General features: G+C 38.7%; 1 protein-coding gene across 1 annotated transcript in view; it reads left to right on the top strand.

Moving 5' to 3' along the window:
- The window catches only part of Actr3 (actin related protein 3), a 42,305-nt gene that overhangs the window by 16,708 nt on the left and 4,262 nt on the right, over positions 1–21,335 (top strand). The window contains exons 2-9 of the mRNA XM_052201033.1: positions 184–239; positions 1,860–1,984; positions 6,978–7,088; positions 9,652–9,747; positions 11,007–11,114; positions 12,397–12,540; positions 14,766–14,939; positions 21,064–21,156. Coding sequence (XP_052056993.1) covers positions 184–239; positions 1,860–1,984; positions 6,978–7,088; positions 9,652–9,747; positions 11,007–11,114; positions 12,397–12,540; positions 14,766–14,939; positions 21,064–21,156 — 907 coding nt within the window. The remainder of the gene's footprint in view (positions 1–183; positions 240–1,859; positions 1,985–6,977; positions 7,089–9,651; positions 9,748–11,006; positions 11,115–12,396; positions 12,541–14,765; positions 14,940–21,063; positions 21,157–21,335) is intronic.

Below are 21,335 nucleotides of genomic sequence, written 5' to 3'. Positions count from 1 at the left end.
GAGTGCTGGGATTAAAGGTGTGCGCCACCATTGCCTAGCAAGTGATTTTGATAGTTTTCAAGGCAGAGATGCTGAATGAACTAAACTTTTCAATATGTATGTACAACAAACTCTAACTTTTTAACAAAAATTGCAGAATACATATTGAGATTAGTGAAATTTTATGAAATTTTTATTTTGCAGATATACAAAACTAGGATATGCTGGAAATACAGAACCACAGTTTATCATCCCATCATGTAAGTATTTTTTTACTCCATGGATGAACTGATATAAAGGTCTTCCTCATTTCACTATCAAAGTAAAATAAGTCATCAAGCATGCTATTATATCAGAATCAGACATTTAGAAACATGATTGCCTGTAAATGAAACCTTATTTCCAACTCTTAACTATCCATTTCAGATCTTTACCAAATCTGCTAAATATCTCTTGAAGGAAAACAAAACAAAACCCAGTAGTGAATTGATAATTAAATAGTTTCTGCTTTGAGGATATTGCTGACCTGTGTGTGTCTGTAACTGGTTATTAAGTAGCTCAACTATAGTACCTGTAATTCAGTTAATGTGACCATCCTTTGGCTGGAGGATGCCATTACTGTTGGCAAGACCTAGCCTAGAGACATCTGATGCAAATTCCAATATCTCACAGTGAAGAGCGGTGGTCCTTGACTCAGTAGCCTCACTGTTGTCTGATATCCTTATAAGCATACTGCGCTTGTAACATTGTCTTTGGTAACTTTTGTTCTTTTCTGCTTCTCTTAACCTTCTGCTGGTTGTAACAGTTTTAGTAGATTTATGTTAGAGGTATTTTTATTAGTAAAGATGTATTATTTTTGTATTTTTGATTTCTATCATCTTAAGGCTGTTTACATAATTATAATGAGTGAAGATGCTTAACTTGAATTCACAGAATTAAAACCTATTTAGACTACATAGTAGTTTTTTTTAAACAATGTTTTTACTTTTATCCATGTATGTATGAGAGTATCTGCCATGTGTATATATGAGTACCATATGGGTGTATGAGACACAGGAGAGTATCCAATCCCCTAGAGCTGGAGTTACTGCAGTTGTAAACTAATCAGTGTGTTGAGAACCAAATGTGAGTTCTCTGGGTGAACTGTATACTCTCATGATTATCCATCAAACTTTATATTGACTTTATAAGATTACAACTTTATTTTTAACTTATTGTGTCTATACTGAGTATGGTTGCATGGTTATCATAACATGCATGTAGAAGTCAGAATGACTTTCTTACAAGTCAGCTCTCTCCTTCCATCATGTGGGTTCTGGGAATAGGAGACTCGTGGACCAAGTGCTTTTACCCACTGAGCCATCATTCTGGCAATACAGGATTTGGAGCTAAGCTAAGGGTTGGTAGCAAAAGACTGCAATTCTTATTGCTTGGGACGCTAAGGGAGGCAGGTTCCAAGTTTGAGACTGGCTGGATAACTTAGTGAGTTGTGTCTCAAAAGTAAAAAATGTAAAAAGGCTGGGCATGTAGCTTGCTTGAAGTGTATACCTGATACACGTGAGACCCTAGTAACACACATGCATCCACATAATTAGAATCAAAATGGACTTAATAGTTTTTGGAAATAGAGCTGAAACAATCCCATAGTAATACATTTTTGGGGATTTATACTTGAGGCCCTGTCCCTGAGATGAAGCTGAGGTGACAGTGTATGGAAGGCATTTGTCTTCAGCTTTTGTTCATTAGTTGGCAGTTTAAGTGTTCTGGATCATGCTTATTTGTTGTTTGTAGTAATATTTTACAATTGAAGAAGGCAAGTTAAAAGTTGTTCCATTCGCAGAGCTGAAACTTTTAAGATGTCCTATTAACTTACTTCAAAGGTATTGCCATTAAAGAGTCCGCAAAAGTGGGTGATCAGGCCCAGAGGAGGGTGATGAAAGGCGTGGATGACCTAGACTTCTTCATTGGTGACGAAGCAATAGAAAAGCCCACATATGCAACAAAGGTATGTTTCTAAGAGGGCTCCAGTCAGTCGGTGGCCTGTTTCACTCTGTTGTGGACTTGTTGCTCTCTCGCATTGAGTTTTCTGTTTTTTTGCTTTAAAATGTTTGAGACAGGTACTCACCTGGAACTGGCTGTGTAGACCAGGCTGATCTTGAACTCAGAGATTTGCCTGCTTCTGCCTCTCGAGCGCTAGGATTAAAGGTGCTTAAAGCCAGGATTAAATCATATCTCACTCTGCTCTCATCTTCCTAACCATAAACATTTTTCCTTTCCCTCCAGCTTTAACACATTGAAGTGGGTGGATTTCATTTTCAGTGCGCCCATTGCCTCTCAGGGCCCTCAGTAGGGATTGAGTGTTCTTTCATCTCCACATTGCTACATCTAGAGAGATTTCCTTCTTTGATCAGATTTTCATTTCTTCTAAGCTACGTGGGAATATTGTTCTTTCTCTTTCCTTCCTGGCCTTTCTGTCTGTCTCTTCATTGAAATACAACTTATGCAGGAAAGCAAGCAGTCTTCCTTGTGCAACTGGGAATCTATGTGGCTGATTGCACCAGGTAAGGGCGAATCGGAACACAGGTCTTCCTGAGTCTGCTCACAGCCACTGCTCTAGCCTTCTTGGATAATAAACACTTCTAAGCTTTCATTTCCTCCTTTCTTTTCTTCCTTTGTAATTTTAAATGAATAATATGTAAAAATAAAACATTGCAGTTTTGCTTTGTTCTGAAAAGAAAGTAGCAAGAAACAACTTCTTTCCCAGAGATACATTATAAAGTGAGTAAAAGGAAAAGAAAGCAGGGCAGAATGTTGTAGTTGTATGCCACAGAAGTTGTTAGTCTAGTTGGGGATTTAGCAGTCTTTGAGGGATAAATTCTTGAGCTGAGTCTAGAATTAGGCAAGATGTGCAGACAGCCATTAGGCAGAAGCCAGTACATAAGGCTTATGAAAGACAGGGAGCAGCATAGCTTGTATGTCTGAAGTCCAGGGGCTTCATGAGAGCCATTCTACCCACAGGTAACATTCGTGGGTACCCTGGGTCAACAGTGTTAATAAGTTCTGCTTGCACTTGAAGTTTGGCTGTGCTTCTTCTTAGTTCTGTGGTATTACTCAGTGGTGTAACTTTCTGTAATTTAGTTATTTATGGATACAGTGGAGCTATTAATACTTAAGGATTATTGTGGACCTTGTTTAGAGAATGGCTATGAAGAAATTGTTGTATTACTCAAATAGTGAAGAGAAATTATTTGAGGGAGGCATGTATATTTCTGAAATAATGATACATAGCAAGGGGATGTTTGTGATTTGGGCCAAGACTGAAGTTCTCAACCTTTTTAATGCTAAGACCCTTTGATACAGTTCCTCATGTTGTGATGATACCCAACCTTATAATTCGTTTCTACGGTTAGGAATTGTAATGTAAATACCTAATATGCAGGATATCTGATACTCAACCCCCAAGGGATTAATAATTGATAGCCTGAGAACCACTAGACTAAGGTAAATGCTAGTAGGGATAAAGAGAGTCAAAAAGTGTATGTGAGTGAGTGAGTGAGTGAGTGTGTGTGTGTGTGTGTGTGTGTGTGTGTGTGTGTGTGTGTATGTGTGTGTTCATTCACATGTGTACATTGAAATGTTACAGAAAAATTCAAAGCTAAAAGTAGAGTAAAGGGCTAGGATTAAAGGTGTGTAAAGCCAGAGGCAGAGGCAGAGGCACAGGATCTTTATGAGTTTGAAGCCATCCTAGTGTATATAGCAAGTACCAGGCCCGTCAGGATTGCATAGTGAGACTTTGTCTCAAAACAACAATAAAATAAATGAATAAAAATAGAGGAAAAATCTATTGACCCCACACATGCCTGTCACTCAGCTTTGGCAATTACAAACTTATAACTAACCTTACGTTGTTATTCCATTCCCCAATTATTTTCTAGTCATTTGCTTAAAAGTACTTGCCTGTTAAACAGCATCTTGTGGTTTTTGTCAGAGCTTAGTACATTTCTCTGAGTGTTTGCTAATTGGTAAATGTTTGGGTCATGGTTAAAATAAGGACTTTGCACTGGATTTAGTAGTTAAGTCTCATTTAGTCTTCTGCCCTATAGCTTCCTGCTTTCTGTGTATGTATTTTATCCTGCTTTCTTGGTTATTTACTTATGGGGGAAAATTAACTATTACATTTCCTATATTCTGATCTCTTGATTGCATTTTTATTATACATTTGCCATGATGCACCATTTCTTGTTTATTTTTTATTGTCATAGAAATGTAAAAATCTAAGTCAGAAGTATGCTAAAGTTTATTCTTTGAGAATATATAGTAAATTTGAAGTACCTATGAGGCAGCTCACATGCTGCCAGACAGTCTAGTTTGCAGGCTTTGGAGCTCAGAAAACAAGATGGATAAGGAAGAGATAAAGGAGGTATCAGTTACTTTGGGCAGTGAATGCTGTCACCTAGGGGAGTCTAGAGCGGGAGAGAGACCTGGCAGGTGCACTAATGAGGCTTGAGTGAAGAGGAACAGAGGTACACTGCATGGGATATCCAATAAGTTATCTGCTGAGGCACTATTTTAGAAGTATAGTGGAGCTGGATGAATGTAGCTTTGTGAATGGTAGATCAGGAAAGAGTAACACACAGGATCCTATTTCTTGAGGCTAGCCTGTGACTTGGGGAGGGAGAGATGAAAGGATAAGAGACAGAATAAGATGGAAGAGACATTTACTGCTAAATTCTGCTTAGAAAACTGAAAGGGAGCCAGGCGGTGGTGGTGCACACCTTTAATACCAGCACTTGGGAGGCAGAGGCAGGTGGATTTCTAAGTTTGAGACCAGCCTGGTCTACAGAATGAGTTTTCTGTCTAAAATAAAATAAAATAAAATAAAATAAAATAAAATAAAATAAAATAAAATAAAATAAAATAAAAAGAGAGAGAGAGAGAGAGAAAGAGAGAGAGAGAAAGAGAGAAAGAGAAAGAGAAGGAAAGGAAACGAAAGGAAAGGAAACTGAAAGGGGCATATAACATGGTCTTGGAGAAAGCTGGAGGAGTGCATTGTAGATGACAGATTGGAGGGCGTGGGAGCTAGAGAATAGAGAAATGGGTCGGTGGCTATGAGTGCACATGGTTGGTTCTTTCATAGGGCCCTCTGCTCATGACTGCCTGGCACTCCAGCCCCAGGGAACAAGATACTTTTTTTCCTGAACTCTCAGGCACTGCATTCACATGCACATATCACACTGAGAAATAACTATGTATACATAAATACAGGGAGTATTCCTAACACTTATAGTAGAAGTTTACAGATTTGGTGAAGTAGATTCAGTTCCTCTTTTGAGTTCACCTTTATCTGTAAAAGATACTGGGCATTGCCTGCTGCCCAAGGGAAGGGCACCCAGGGAAAGCTGAGATTGGTGTGGTCAGAACATTGAAGAGTCAGCACTATGGAGTGTCACATGAGCAGAGTGGTTAGTGTTGATGGCCTAGACAAGGTGAGGTTCTTTTGCAAAACACAATAATGTGCTGTCTTAGGTTGGGTTTCTATTGCTATGAGGATACTCCATGACCAAGGCAACTGTCTCTTCTAAAGACAAACACTTTCAGACATTCAGTCCATTATCATCACTGTGGGAAGCATGGCAGCATGCAGTAGACAAGGTACTGGAGGAGCCAAGAGTTCTACATCTTGATCCAAAGGGAACCAGGAGGAGGCTGATTCCACACTGGGTGGAGCCTGAGCACTAGGAGCCCTCAAAACTCCTCAACATGTGTCCTCCAACAAGACCATACCTATTCCAAAAAGCTCACGTGCCCTAATAGTGTCACTTCCTATGGGTCAAGAATATTGAAACCACTGCACATGCCTTCTAAAAGTATTGCAACCGAGGGTACTCAGCTTACTCACTGTGGACAAGTTATCCCTTCATTGCTGCTTAGGTGTTGAATGTGTGAAAGGTAATCTGTCACAGAGAATCAGGAGCTTTCTTGATGCCTTTCATATAATTTTAGTAACATTTTCACAGTGACACCTAAGTTTTGAGAAAGAATGTATGTGACAGTTGTTTATTAAGTAGGTAGCTAGCAAGGTCCAGGCACCATAGTAGCCACATGGAAGTCAGCAACTGGAAGGGAATTACTTTTCCTTCATGGCTAACAGCTCCCATTCGTGTGCTTTGCCTGCACAGCTGGTAACAGTACCTTGGGTTAGATATTGCTATTTCCATGTTTTCCTTTAAAAGTGGATTTGGGAGTGTGTGTACAGTCTTTGGTTTTTACATAGCAATAGCTGGCAATCCAATTTTTCAAAGAAATATTGTCACGAAGGAGTGCAGCACACTCTGATGTTGAAAATTAGATATAGGCTAGCACATAGTGTGGTGTGTATCATTGTATCACAATCCTTGTGAATTGTAAGCCTCACAGACTACTTGTGGATTTACTAATAACCCAGAATTCCTTGATTCAACACAAACCTATATAGTCTTCTAAATTAAATCCTAAATCTTCAATTATTATTCTAGATATTAAACATTAAATATTGTATATTTAACAATGTTTTACTTACTGATTTGCTGTTATTACTATTTTGAGGTGACATTTCACTGTTGCCCAGAGTACCCTCAAAGTTGTGAGCTCAAGCAGTCCTCCTGCTTCAGCCTCCTCAGCATCTAAAACAGTGAGTGTGTGCCACCATATCTGCATACCAAGTGTGTATTATGTTAGATATACATCAGATATCAGTTAATGAGCTAATAATTAAAGATTAACGAAATTAGGATAAAGCTTAACATTTAACATATTCATCTTATGTTTCAACCACCTGAATATACATTGTAACAATTTCATTCTTCTAAGTATGTGTATATTTCTACTTAAGCATGTGTAGCCTGAGAATGACCTTGTGTCACGAAGAAATACACTAAGCTACTAATGAGCTGGTTTTGTATCTCTGGTTCAAATTTTTGACGTTAATAAGAGTTAATTTGTGAATTTTGTTTTAATAGTGGCCAATCCGCCATGGTATAGTTGAAGACTGGGACTTAATGGAAAGGTTTATGGAGCAAGTGATTTTTAAGTATTTAAGGGCAGAACCTGAAGATCATTACTTTCTTTTGGTAAGTATACATTATGATTTATTGGGGACTCTCCCTTTTCTAGATGGCATTTGTAAGCAAGCCCAGGATAGCTTTAAACTCAGTATCATTCTCTCTTACCTTCCCAAATGCTGGGTTAGCAGGCCTATGCCTCGATGCCCAGCCTACTAGGAAAATTTTTGAAGAACATTTTAATGTTTCTGGTATAATTAGCAAGCATATTTTATCATTTAAGTTGTCTTGTCCAAAAGACTTTGTTCTATAAAACTAGGTCATTCTAAAGGCTGCCTGCAGGTAGAGTAGCAATGTGGCCAAGCACTAAAGTGTAATCTCGTAAATGCTTTTGATAATTAATATGTAATCGTTAAGCTGACACCTGTAAATAATGGGTTTTATTTTGTCACTGACAAAATAATGTGAGGGAAGAAAGTTTTGTTTCAGCTAAATTTCTGAGGCGTACATCTACAGTTTTTTGGCTCTGTTGCTTCTGAGCCTATGCCTAGTGAGATAGAGCATCTCTGGGAAGTGACATCTCTTACTTGTTTTTTAAAACTATTTGATAAGGACTTCTAACTTCTTAGTAGAATAAGTGAACATTTCCTATTTTTTCCATTTTTATCTTCTCACAACAAAAATTGACTGTCTTTTATGTCTTCTTTTTTACTTGAGTATGAGTTTTTGCTACCCTAGTGTTCAGTGTTTCATTGTGGCACATTGTGAATACCATTTGTAGCTGGACTGTAAAGTGAAAAGAACCTTACTGTGGACACCTATATGCCAAAACCTAAGTGTAATAATTAACATTTCAGTATAATTACATTTAGCATAATTGTTTTGGCATATATTGGTTTATCCATCTGTTAATCTATTTTGTTTTTTAGTCACATCAAAATGATCTATGTAGAGATGAGAATCAGTTCATGCCTAAATACTTAGTATGTCCTTCATCAAACATTTCATTATTTGTTCATATTCTTTTTCATATAAAGTTTATTTATTATAAAAAAAAATCAAAAAGCTAAATCATTCTATGTATTTTGACCAGGTGTGACAAAAGAGAAAGGGCCAGATAGTGGTAGGTAGGTAGGTAGGCCAGTAGGTAGGTGGGATAGATAGTTTAGATAGCTAACTACCTAGGTAGACAGACAGGCAGACACTAAGGAAGCCAAATGAGAGCATAGCAGGCTCTGTTAGAGTTATCCAGCTCTGCTGTAGAGGAGAAATAGCCAGAGACCATGCATAATGTAGTGAGTAAGTATAGATGTGTCCCTGTAAAGTAGTTTTTCAGAATTAGGTGATTGGCCCACCTTTAGTTTTAACAGTTGTAGTTGTGTAAATAACACATTCTCTATACCTTTTCTAGTCAATTTATGCTCCTCATTCCCTACAAGTAACCAATGTTTCATTCTATTTTATTTTCACAAATGAGATTAATCTTGCCTATAGTTGTTTTACACTGATGAATTCATACAAGATGTGCTGGAGTAAAATTGATAACGTGAAGTTGCATATGGCAGTCTGGCTCTTTGAACATTCATTTATTTAGAGACAAGTAATCTCATCTCTTTTGTGGGCTTGCTCTGCTGCAGGGCAAATGCTTAATTGGTGTAGAACTCTGGCCTACAGTGACTCTTCATCCAACATTGTAATCGAATTGCTCCTGCATTCTAGCCTGTTACTCTTTTTTAATTTTAGTCATTATGGTTCTTGATTTGGTCTTAATTTGCATTTCCTGGTGACTTGTAATGATATTGAACACTTTTTTTTTTAATTCGGTGTATTCTTTATTTACATTTCAAATGATTTCCCCTTTTCTGGGTCCCCACTCCCCGAAAGTCCCATAAGCCCTTTTCCCTTCCCCCTGTTCCTCCATCTAGTCCTTCCCACTTCCCTGTTCTGGTATTCCCCTATACTGCTGCACTGAGACTTTCCAGAACCAGGGGCCACTCCTCCGTTCTTTTTGGACATCATTTAATATGTGGACTATGTCTTGGGTATTCCAAGTTTCTAGGTTAATATCCACTTATCAGTGAGTGCATACCATGATTGATCTTTTGAGACTGGGTTACCTCACTTAGTATGATGTTCTCCAACTCCATCCATTTGTCTAAGAATTTCATGAATTCATTGTTTCTAATGGCTGAATAGTACTCCTTTGTGTATATATACCACATTTTTGTATCCATTAAATAAAAATTTCAATTATACTAAAAATTATAATAAATGTGTTCTGATTACAGTTCCTTTCCCCCCCCCCCCAGTTCCTCACAGATCTTCATGACTTTCCCACCCAAATCCATACCCATTCATTTCTCTCTCATTATAATATAAACAAGCCAGCATGGGACAAAACAAACAGGGAGCGAAAAGCAAAAACAGACGCACATACAGACACTGAGAACATGTTATTTTTATATATGTGGTCTGTTTTTACTCTATAGTTTTCCTATAGTCTTTGTGGCTTTCTACCTATAAATTTTAGTGCCTTTCAAATTATTTTATAAATTATTTCCCCTTTAGAAATTGCCTATAAAGTTTGAAGTGATCTAATATTGCCAATTTAAATTATCATTCAATTCAATAGACTGAACCTCCGCTGAATACTCCAGAAAACAGGGAATACACTGCTGAGATAATGTTTGAGTCCTTCAATGTTCCAGGCTTGTACATTGCTGTGCAGGTGAGTGTCTTATGCGTAGTTACGCGTGACGTTTACATTCTATCCAGGCTTCGTTTTCTCCTAAGCCATGCAGAGCTCTTTGCTTAGAGAGCTTTAGCATAATTCAGATCATACCATGCTTCCTGAGGTGGTAACTTAGACACAGTCATGCTGTGCTTTGCCTGACTTCCTCGGTGCTTCTCATTCGCTCGTTTAGTATCTGTTCTTTCCTGTGTGCAGCAGTCAGTAAGATTTCTGTAACCTGGTATATTAATATATACATGTTCTAGTTTGGAATCCTAATTGTTTATAAAAGACTTGTAGAAAATGATCACAAGACAGTTTTTACCAGAGAGTACATTTTAAAATGAAATCTCAAAAAGAATTTCTTCTTTCTTTTTTTTTTTCTTTTAACATTAAAACTCTTCATTGTAAAACCTTTAAAAAATATTGTGTGGTGGTAAACAGTTACTATATTATTGAAATGATGGTTGTTTCCTTTTTCTTTTTTCTGTTTTGGTCATTGCTGTTAAAACGGGTGATGAGCCATGGCTGCACTCTCAGGAGGCTGAAGCCACATGATTGTTGGGGGATTTTTGTTTTGTGTTTTTTTAAAGGAGGATGGTAGACTAAATACCCCGTGGTTCCTTTTAGTGTTACATTGCAAGTGGACAAAGTCAGTTTTATCATCAGTTTTTAGTTACGCGTATATTTTGATTTTAAGAAATTAGCTTTTTTAAAAAATTATATTTAGTTTACAAAAGTTACTCCTACCCTCACCCCCACCCCCACCCTGGAAAGGTTTGTTTTGAATTAGCCATGGTGAGATTCTTGCTAGGAAAGCGGTATTGTCTGTTACCGGTTTTCTAGTTAACTCGTGGTATCTGGAAGTGTGTATGGCCTTTTCAGTTAAGGTACTTGTATCCAGTGCTGACTGCAGATTGCATTTAGGAACTTTACCTTTTGAGTTTTGAGTTTTTAAGAGTAGTGCCTGCTGCTCATAGTGATGATAGGACATCTTGGTAGTTTGTGGTTGCCTGGGTAATGATATTTAAGCTTGGGTAGGTAGTGTCATGCATGTTACATATATGTTTGTATCACTCCTGCTTGTGGCTCTAGGAGCAGAATGTTCCTTTTAAACTCTGAACTTTCTAAGTATCCTGATGCAGTAAGAAACCCATGAACCGTAGAAAGTGTGTAGTTTCATTGCAGGTTACTTCTATAGACGTTTACTCCTAGTAATTCTTTAACAGTTTATTTTTATCTATCTTACCTTTTAGGCTGTTCTTGCTTTAGCTGCATCCTGGACCTCAAGACAAGTAGGAGAGCGGACGCTGACGGGTACAGTAATAGACAGTGGAGACGGTGTCACTCATGTCATTCCTGTCGTAAGTAGAGAAAATTGCTAAAGAGAATGTGAACTAGTACACCGGGAGGTAAATGGTAGGAACTGATGAGAGAGACCTTTACAAGACTCTAGCTCTTCCTGGGCTACCATCATGGGCCATGGGCTGCATGAGGATCTCGAAAATCTTAAAGAGCATCAACAGTGCTAAAGGGAGGCAAATGCCAGCTCCTTATCATGCTATGCCCCAAATAATAGTTATGTTTGTAACCGGTAAAGGTCACAGAGCTGAGAGCAGTACATAAGGCGTAATCAACCTCAGTTTGACTTCACTTAAAGACCTAGGAAAGGGGCAGAATAATCTGTGCTGGCAATCTCAGTGGCATCATGGGTCATGTAGGAGGAAAATGACACACAGAAGGAAAGTTTTTAGTGAGCTCAAATAGCACATGACAGCTTCCAAGTATGGTGTACATGAAATCTATCAGCTAGAGGCTTTCTGTGTGAATGGTTTGCCTGTCCAGCAACTTCATAAAAATGGGAATTATATACTCTGGTCTTTGTGATAGGCTGTATTCACTTAGACTTATGTTTTTGAAATTGTCCATATTATAGCATATATGCTTCTTTGTATTGCCAAGTCCTAGTTTACTGTGTAGATATATCCTCCTTTGTTTAGCCTTTGGGTGTCTTTAATATCTTCCTAGCATTTTATAGCTTAGTGTAATTTACTTGATAGCTCTTTTTTTTTTTCCCCTTTGTGGTATCTAAAATAATTGTTGTGGGGCTGAAGAAGACTTGGTGGGTAAGAGAGTTTGCTCTCTTCTGTATGAATATCTGTATTCAGATTTCTAGTACGCACATGAAAAGCAGGTCATAGCTGTACATGCCTAATCACAGCAGTGAGAAGCAGAGACATGGTGTAGTTTTAAGAACTCAGTGGCCTAGCTAAAAAACAGCAAGTTGCTGGTTCAGTTAGAGGCACTGTCTCGAGGCAATAGTAGATGAGGACACCTCGAAACCTGCCACAGCCTTTTAGATGCTGGGACTTTAGCTATCGTGTCATGTCTGACTAAGAAATGGATCTTAATTTTTTTTAGTCAATTATTTTTTAGAAATATAATATTAAAACATTATTATATGGGAATGAGGTGAGAATGCTTGTGCCTGAGCATGTGAGTGGAGTTGGTTCTCTCCTTCCACCTTTATAGATTATAGGGATTAAACTCTGGTTTTCAGGACTCAAAGCAAGTGCTTTCCCCACTAAGCATCTTACTATCCTGGGAATACTAAAGTAAATTTGACACCTTTCTCCTTGTGTCTAGGCTGAAGGATATGTTATTGGCAGCTGTATTAAACACATTCCAATCGCAGGAAGAGATATAACATATTTTATTCAGCAACTGCTGCGAGACCGAGAAGTAGGAATCCCTCCTGAGCAGTCCTTGGAAACTGCGAAAGCAGTGAAGGTAAGCTGCACCCACTGTGGGCGGGCCATCTGCAGGTTCTCACATGCTTAACTGTGATGGCGAGGAAGGCTCCACACCCAAATCCTCTCAGCAGAGCTATCCCTGTAGGTTGTTTTCTATTTCTCACAAATAATGGTTGGTGGTCACCTGCCTTTTGCATGTTCTGTCAGTTCTCTCACATTGAGAGGGCTAGTAGCCTCGGAGTGTTTAAGCATACACTTTTGTGATTACTCCTTTTATTAGAAGTAAAGATTTATTTTACCCAGAAATTAGTACATCTCAGTTTACTCTGAAGTCCTTATCTTAATCCGAATTGTTTTCTGTTGCTAAAATTGTTTTGACATAATTGGCTTGTTGAACTCTGCAATATAGATGGAGGATGTTACTCAAGTGATGTGGAACATGACAGAAACAGTGATAGGTATGTGAGGTATTTGATTAGGTTTTGACAATATATGCTTTCTCTTATATCATTTGTGTGATGTATGCAGTCAAAATATTTTCCTTATTTTTATATTGCTTTTGGAATTTGTTATTTATCAACAAAGCTGAAAAATTTCTGTGTTTTTCATGCTTTGAATATGTAAATCTGCCTTTGCAAAAATAACTCGTTTATTTGCATCTCTTTGTATGGCATTTGTGGAGATGTCTTTGTTCTTTCAAGCTTAGGCATGAAGATGCATTGACTATTTACTGTATATTAAAGAAACTACTAAATGCTTTCCGAACTTTATCTTAAGTTGATAATCTAAAAACTAAATATATGGAGCCAGGCTTACACCTTTATCCCAGCACTTGGGAACAGAGGCAGAGCTCTGATTTTGAGGACAGCTTAGTTTACATAGTAAGTTCTAGGATAGCCAGTGCTATAGAGAGATTCTCGATCTCATATAGACAAAAACAACCACAAAACACCCGTCCAAACTACTAAATACATAAAAATTTAATTAATGCTATTTTAATTTCTCTGGGAGATCTATAACATTAAAACAAAGCAAACAAAAGGCCACTGAGAATTTAGATTTATTCCAACGAAGACTGCTCAGGCTGAAGATCTTTAAAAAACTTCTCTTAATGAAATTTCCACCCCCAAGATTTGGAAATTGATGTGTGTGATGGTTTGTATATGCTTGGCCCAGGGAATGGCACGATTAGAAGGTGTATCCTTGTTCAAGTGAGTCACTGTCAGTGTGGGCTTTAATACCCTCATCCCAGCTGCCTGTAAGAGAGTCTTCTGCTAGCAGCCTTCAGATGAAGATGTAGAACATTGAGCCCCTCCTGCACCATGCCTGCCTGGATGCTACCATGCTCCTGCTTTGATAATAATAGACTGAACCCCTGAACCTGTAAGCCAGCCCCAATTAAATGTTGTCCTTATAAGAGTTGCCTTGGTCATGGTGTCTGTTCACAGCAGTAAAACCCTAAAAGACAGTGTGTAAGATAATGAGATTGTCCTTTTTTTTACATCTTCCCTTTAAAGGCAGGGGTATTGAAACAGGGTCTCACTATGTAGCACTGGCTGGCCTCCAACTCACAGAAGATCCTCCTACCTCTGCCTCCCCAGTGCTCTGGATTAAAATGTGTAAAACACCATAATGCCACATCATGACAGCATTATATATAAATATATGTATTTTTGTTATGTGTAATAATAATTGTGGCTACTTTGAAAAGGGTCCTTGCTATTCAGAATTACAGGACATTGTGCATATTACTCAAAAATTGATAGAGAGAAACAGTGGCATACAGGTAATCATGGGTGTTAATTCAGACTTTCAGGCAAGAGTAGAGTATTTTACATTTCTATATTTATTTCTTTACTCATTTCCTTGATCAGAATTAGTTTTGTTCTAAATAGGCATAAGGGATCTGTGTTAATTTGTGTTGGAATAGATATTCTTTTTGTATTTGTGGTTTCTGATTTTTCCTTTCTAGAATATTCTATTCTGTTACTGAGATTGTAGATGTTGGTAGATGTTAAAGACTTTAGTACATGTTTTTATAAAATAACATTAAAATAGTTAGGACCAAATTTAGCTGTATTGATAGATGGGGTCAAAAATTTGTACCACACAATATGATATTCTAGTATTAAAATTTCATCTATCAAAATTACTTAATTTTATCTTTTTCATTTGATTGTTTGACTGATACACTATGCAGTTTTTTCTTTTTTAACTTTACCTAAAAAGAGGAAAAAATACTTTTATTTATTTGCTTTTCAGGAACGTTACAGTTATGTCTGCCCAGATTTAGTAAAAGAGTTTAACAAGTATGACACGGATGGGTCAAAGTGGATCAAACAGTACACCGGAGTCAACGCCATCTCAAAGAAAGAGTTCTCCATTGACGTTGGCTACGAGCGATTCCTGGGACCCGAGATTTTTTTCCATCCAGAGGTAATGCTTGGTAGTTGGTGTTTTTTTTTTTGTTTGTTTTTTGTTTGTAGTTTGGGGTTTGGTGGGGTTTTTTTTTGGTATTTTTTGTTGTTGTTGTTGTTTTTATTTTTTGTTTTATTTTAAACGGATCACTTTGAAATATGCAGTAGAAAGTCAGAAGAAATTCAGAGAGAATCACTTTGAGAAACTTTCTTTAGTGCCCTAAAGCACCATAGTGCATGATTTGTAACCTACCTCCTGACTCCACGCCCCCCTGCCCCCCTTCCCCCCAGAAAAGGCTTCTGCTAAAGCATCCTTTTATTTGTTTGTTTGTTTGTTTATTTGATTTTTGGATTTGTTTTTTCGAGACAGGGTTTCTCTGTATAGCCCTGGCTGTCCTGGAACTCACTCTGTAGACTAGGCTGGCCTCAACTCAGAAATCCACCTGCCTCTGCCGCCCAAGTGCTGGGATCAAAAGCGTGCGCCACCACTGCCCGATTTATCTGTACATATCTTGCCTCTTTAATCTTTATGCACTTGGGAGAGCCGAGGTCCTAAAGAGCAAGGCAGAGGGCAGCTTTTCAAGTTTATAACAGCTAACCCTGGGAATGATTCCAGAAAGCTCCTGCCTCTACTGAATCTAATGAGCACAAAGACTGCCATAGCATAATACAATAGATGCTTTGGCAATCTTTAAAACACATTCTTCAGGTAACTTGAAAGTAAGAATTTAACTTTACTAGAATTTTAATATTCAGTGCCTGCAGTGGTTATTCAGCATCAAGAACAGTTATTTTCAATAATTGCTTTTTTTTTTTTACACTTAATATTGGCTATGACTTTCATGGTTTCAGATTAAGTATTGACTATCAAAAACTGAAAGAATATTTAATCTTATTCTTTTGAGTTTAGAGAATAAGAAAAGTAGTTAAATGAGAGTAGTTTGCTTTAACAGTTGGACATATCTGTTGAGTTTAGAGAAACAGCACAAGTCTTCATGGGAGAACCAGGACACTTCTGAGAGGGATTAACATATGCAGTCAGCCCAAAAGTTGGGTGGGTAACTATCTTACATGTTCAAGAATTCAAAGTATGTGGAAATGTAGCATGGAAATGTGGATGTAACACATACACCTGTGGTTTTGTATCAGAACAGTGATATGCATTGGGTTGGAAGCAGATGAGTTTGTTGTAGTTTTTCAGGTGAATAAATGTCTGTCATGGAGAAAGGAGGAGAAGCAAAATGAGGGTTTTATGATTTGGTAAATATGTAGATGTGAGAGGGATAAGAATATGAGGAATCAGTAACTTGAGTAATTTAGATTCTGTCAAGGGAAAGTGGAGTGGCAGTCAGAATAAGTAATGAGACCAGAGCAGATGAGCCTCTGCCCACGGCCCATGGTGCTGCAGTTCCGTGACCTTGTCACTCCTGATGCTAAGGCTCAAGAATTTGAGGCCATCTTGGGTTCCACCAAACCAAAGCAAACAGCAGAGCTGGAGTTCTAGGGATTTGCAACCTTGATCCATTGCCCTCTCTTACTCCACCCCGTGCCCTCCCACAGACACAAAAATGTTTTAGGCATTTTTGAATTGACTTTGAGCTGTGGAAGAGAACTGCCTCTTTCCTGCTCTTGTCCCTGTGCACTCCCTCTACCCTGATAGTTCTAGCATGTGAGTCAGTCAGTCAGTTCTTCTGTGCTCTTGAGCTGTGTGCCCACCCTGTAACAGTTCATTTAGGAACTTCTGACACCCGTTGTGGGCCTTCATTATTTTTAGGGAGGATAAAAATAGCTCAGAAAGCTGTTTTTTGACGAAGAGTTGATTCTTAAGAATACATTAACTAGAAGTCTTGATGAGGAGAGAGCATTTGATGGGCTCCTATGGAGACTTGGGGCTGACTATGGGACTGTGTGCCCTGTCTCCTCCTGCCTTAGTTTTAAGCTCCCAGCTGTAGTTAGTTCTTTGTGGGAAAGGTTCATTATCAGTGTCATTCTTGTTTGACGTCACTGGTGACGTAAGTGTAAGGAGGGTCTGCACATTCTTTAGCTGCCGTAGCTTTGGGTTGTCTCTGTTTTTTTCAATCAAAAACTCTCTTTACAGTGGTTTTAATATGGTGAGAGAAAATTAGATGAGTGTAGTTAGTTAGTTCACAGTAGTTTCCCAGAATAGAGCTTGCTTTTGTGTGTGTGTGTGTGTGTGTGTGTGTGTATGTGTGTATGTGTGTGTGTTTTGTAGAAAGTGTGCCACTTCCCAAGTGAATATTTGAGATTCTGTGTTCTAGTTTCCCTGTCAATTGAAGTATTCATTCATTTTTCTAATTTGGACTAGATGAATGATTGAATGTTTAACCTATCCAAGATTTGAATACTGATGATAAAATATCTGAAAGATGAGAGGATTTACTTTGTTTTTTTTATTAAGGAATTTTTACAGAATATTTTGATCATAATTCTTTTCCCTCCCCTCCCCAGCTTCCTACCAGCTCAACCTCATGCTGGAGCTGTTCTCTCCCTCTCCCTCTCCCTCCCTGTCTCCCTCTTCCTATCCCCCTCCCTCTCCCTCTTCCTATCCCCCTCCCTCTCCCTCTTCCTATCCCCCTTCCCGTCTCCCTCTTCCTATCCCCCTTCCCGTCTCCCTCTCTCCGTCTCCCTCTTCCTGTCTCCCTCCCCGTCTCCCTCTCCCTCTCTCTCCTCCCTCTCTGTCTGTGTCTCTGTGTTTCTCTCAAAAAAAAAAAAAAAAAAAAAAAAGCAAGACCAGTGAGGCACAAAGTAAACAAAAGTCTAAAGTCAGTTTTAGGTTGACCTCCTGGGCATGGAACCTGCCCTATACCCAGGAACTCAGCTGATTTTCCCAGTGGGTACCAGTTACTGCTGTTCCTCGCTAAGGGGTGGGAAGGTGTGTACCCTCCTCAGTGCTGCTGTTTGTCCGATTTGAGCTTGTGAGCATCTTTTGTATGCTGCGCAGTCTCTAGGTTTTGCCTGTGTATTGTTCCTGTCATGTCTGGAAGACACTGCTTCCTTGGAGTCAGTCAGCACGTCTGGCTCCTGCTCTTTCAGCCTCCTCTTTTTCCCATAGTTCCCTGAGCTTTGAGGGCGGGGTGTGATGCAGAAATCCTGTTGAAAGTTTATTTTTCAACAACTAAGTTCACCACAAATATTAGAAAGAACTGGTTTCTTTTTGAAGGAGTGTATTTGGAATTTTGAATTTTTTAAAGGAAAATTCAAAGCCATTTTATACTTTAAATTTAGAATATATTTCTAACTATGAGACAGATATGGGGTGTTGTATGTATTTGATATGCTCAGTCTAGCTCCTTTAATAACCTCTGAGAACATTCTCCACAGCTGCGTGCTGCTGATACCTGACCAGGGAAGAGGTAGACTAATAAGAAATCGAAGGAAGGGCTGATTGGGGACCCACTGTTAAGTTTATTAACAAGTTTTGAGGAACTTGTAATATTTTTTTCTAACCTATTTAATAGTGTTTTGTTTGTTCTTTATAAAATATTCATTGCTTATTATATTAACCTGGTTTTCCTTTTCCTTAATTGCATTATTACTTATGCATATGGGTGTTTGCCTGCATGCATGTCTATGTACCACTTCCCTGCTCTGTGCCCATGGGAAGCAGGAGGCCTTGACCACCCAGACCTGGAGTCACGGATGCTTGTCAACTGCTGTGCATGTGGGTCCTGGGGTTCCTCTGGAAGAACAGCCAGCGCTCATAACTGTTGAGCTATCTCTTCAGCTCAAGATACTTAAATTTTTTAAATTTATATTTATGGATGTATGCGGGTACACTTGAATGCAGGTACTTGCCAAGGGCAGAATTGGATCTTCTAGAGGTTGAATCTTCCTGGAGCTAGTTAAAGGCAATTGTGAGCTTCCCAACATAGGTGCTGGGAACTGAACTCAGGTCCTCTGCAAGAGCAACACACACCTTTAACCACTTGGCCACTATTCTGATTTTCATTTGGGGATTCTGCATTGCACTGGATAAGCCCTGTATTCCAACAGATAGGCCCAAGTTAAACTTCATTTCTTTCTGTATCACAGTTTCCATGGTGGATAGAGTATAGGAAGGAACATGTAGAGTTTTGTAAAGTTTTGCTTTTGTGCCTGATTAAAAACTGAAAACCGGAAGTTGTGTCCATACCTGTAATCCCAACACTCAGTAGGTGAAGGTAGAAGGATTACTGAAAATTCTGGGCCAGCCTAGGCTTCATAGAAAGATTGTGCTTCAGTAAAATCAGATGTGAGGAGAGCGAGTGCCGTGCAAAGGCTGCAGACACAGCTGTGGCGGGCACAGCCCTGCTCTGGCCTTCTCTCACAGTACGGCTCTCACAGTACGGCAGATGAGATGAGCAGGGTTATTGGAAAGGTTAACTATATGCATGGGGGGAGGGGGAGGAAGGGGGGAGAGAGAGAGAGAGACTGTTTTAGGTACATATTAGAGAAGACAAAGGGCAATGAAGACTTTATTAGTTCTGCCTTAACAGTGGAAGGGTTTTGTAGAAATCAATGCAATAAAAAAGATTTTTCTGTCATATTGTTACTTTCTTTATAGATTTGGGAAAATTAAATTTTGCTTTTAAAAAAAACCCCAAAACCAAAAAACAAAACAAAAAAAGGAACAAACAAAACAAAACAAAAAAACAAAAAACTTAAGAACAGTTCCAGGTTCTGAAGTTAGAGGATTGCCAGGGGCTTATTAAAGCACAGTGCTTTGAGAACTAGGGCCTTTTCCGGGTTTGCAGTCTAAAGCCCACAGAGATTGTATGTAGTCACAAATGCCTTCATGGATAGTAGGCCTCAAGCTCTGTTTTGGTTTCTTTCACAGTCAGCCTGCCCCTGACTGCCTGTGAGCTTGTCTTTAAATGAGGTCTAGAGCTAGGCAAGCTGAGCTCTGTTCTCTGTTCCCTATAATGCACTGTTGGGGACTGCTCTCCAGGGAAAACATGGGGCGTGTGGGTTTGCTTTTGAGCATCACATATTAGAGAGAGATAGCTTTACTTTGGCTATGATATGTCATATTAAATACATCACTGACTCTTTATGATCATCTGTTGATAAAGTTCTTGAGAAAATTATAAAGTGCTGAATACTGAACTATTGCTCCAAGGGAAGAAAAAGGTTAGCTTTCTATCAGTTCCTCATTATGTTTTCTATCCTGTCTGCATACCTCTGGTCTATGTGTTCATCTGTTTGAACTAATTGCCATCCATACCACTATCTAGATCTGAAGGATGCTGTCTAACTGGCACTTTGTTGGTTAATACACACACCCCAGACTTCTTCCTAGGCACATCAGCACTGTGCCTTAGATGGTGATCAGGATCACCAGTCATAGTAGGAAAAATACTAACCATAAATGACTGAAAAGGACATGTATTTGTTTATAATGTGATAGCTAAATAGTCATAGTACCACCTTGTTCAGCTTCAACCAGGAATGTGTGCACTTGGATTGAAAGTGCTGCTGCCCTGTGTATGTGGAAATAAGTGTCACCTGTTCACACGGGGGTTACAAGTCAGTTTGCAGATGCAGAATCTATGACAGGGTGTGCAACATATTACTGGTGGACCGTTGGTCATTATTTTCACCTTTTTATAGGTCTTTTCTGTGTGTTTTGTAAGCATATATGTCTGTATCACATATGTGCCTATTGTCTGTGGAGTTCAGAAGAGGGCATTGGATACCCTAGAACTGGAATTAAAGGCGGGAGCCAGCATGTATGTTTTGGAAACAGACCCAGGTCCTCTGCAAAAACAATAGATGCTTTATATTGTTAATCCATCTCTCTAGCACATTCTCACTGTGGTGAAGTTTTCATAAAATATATAGACCCTTTGGGAATCTTCGGTGTGTGGCTCTCTGAATCTTTCTTGCCAGATTGTTTTCCTGTTCAGGTATTCTCTTAGCTGTGCACAGAAGTTCTTATTGTGTGGTCTACTGTCTCAGAGTACAGGCATGGCTTTCTTATTTTAATTGAATCTTACCTGACTGCTATCCTCAGTAGCTCCAGTATGTTGACCACCAGGGTCCCTTCACTCCTCAGCTGGATTGTTACTAGCTTGAACAATACACTTACAAAATATTAGCACAACAATTCTTTATCTCATGTATAAAATTTACTTATTTTTCAGTTTGCTAATCCAGATTTCACACAGCCTATCTCAGAAGTTGTAGATGAAGTCATTCAGAATTGCCCCATTGATGTCCGGCGTCCTCTCTACAAGGTTAGTGTTTACAACAAAAACTGGAGTTTTAAGTTTTCTTTTCATAATACTTAATAGCATATTTTAAAGCCTTTATTCTTGTTCATTGTTGAATATTAGAGAATTGTGTCTTAGAAAGGACACAATTGAATTCTTGTGTATTTGTCTTTAGATTGCTTCTCTTTTAAAATAAAGGTCAT

This window comes from Apodemus sylvaticus, chromosome 12 (genome assembly GCF_947179515.1).
Source record: "Apodemus sylvaticus chromosome 12, mApoSyl1.1, whole genome shotgun sequence".
Lineage (NCBI taxonomy): Eukaryota > Metazoa > Chordata > Mammalia > Rodentia > Muridae > Apodemus > Apodemus sylvaticus.
The sequence above is the reverse complement of the archived record's forward strand: the minus strand, read 5'-3'. Positions and strand labels throughout refer to the sequence as shown.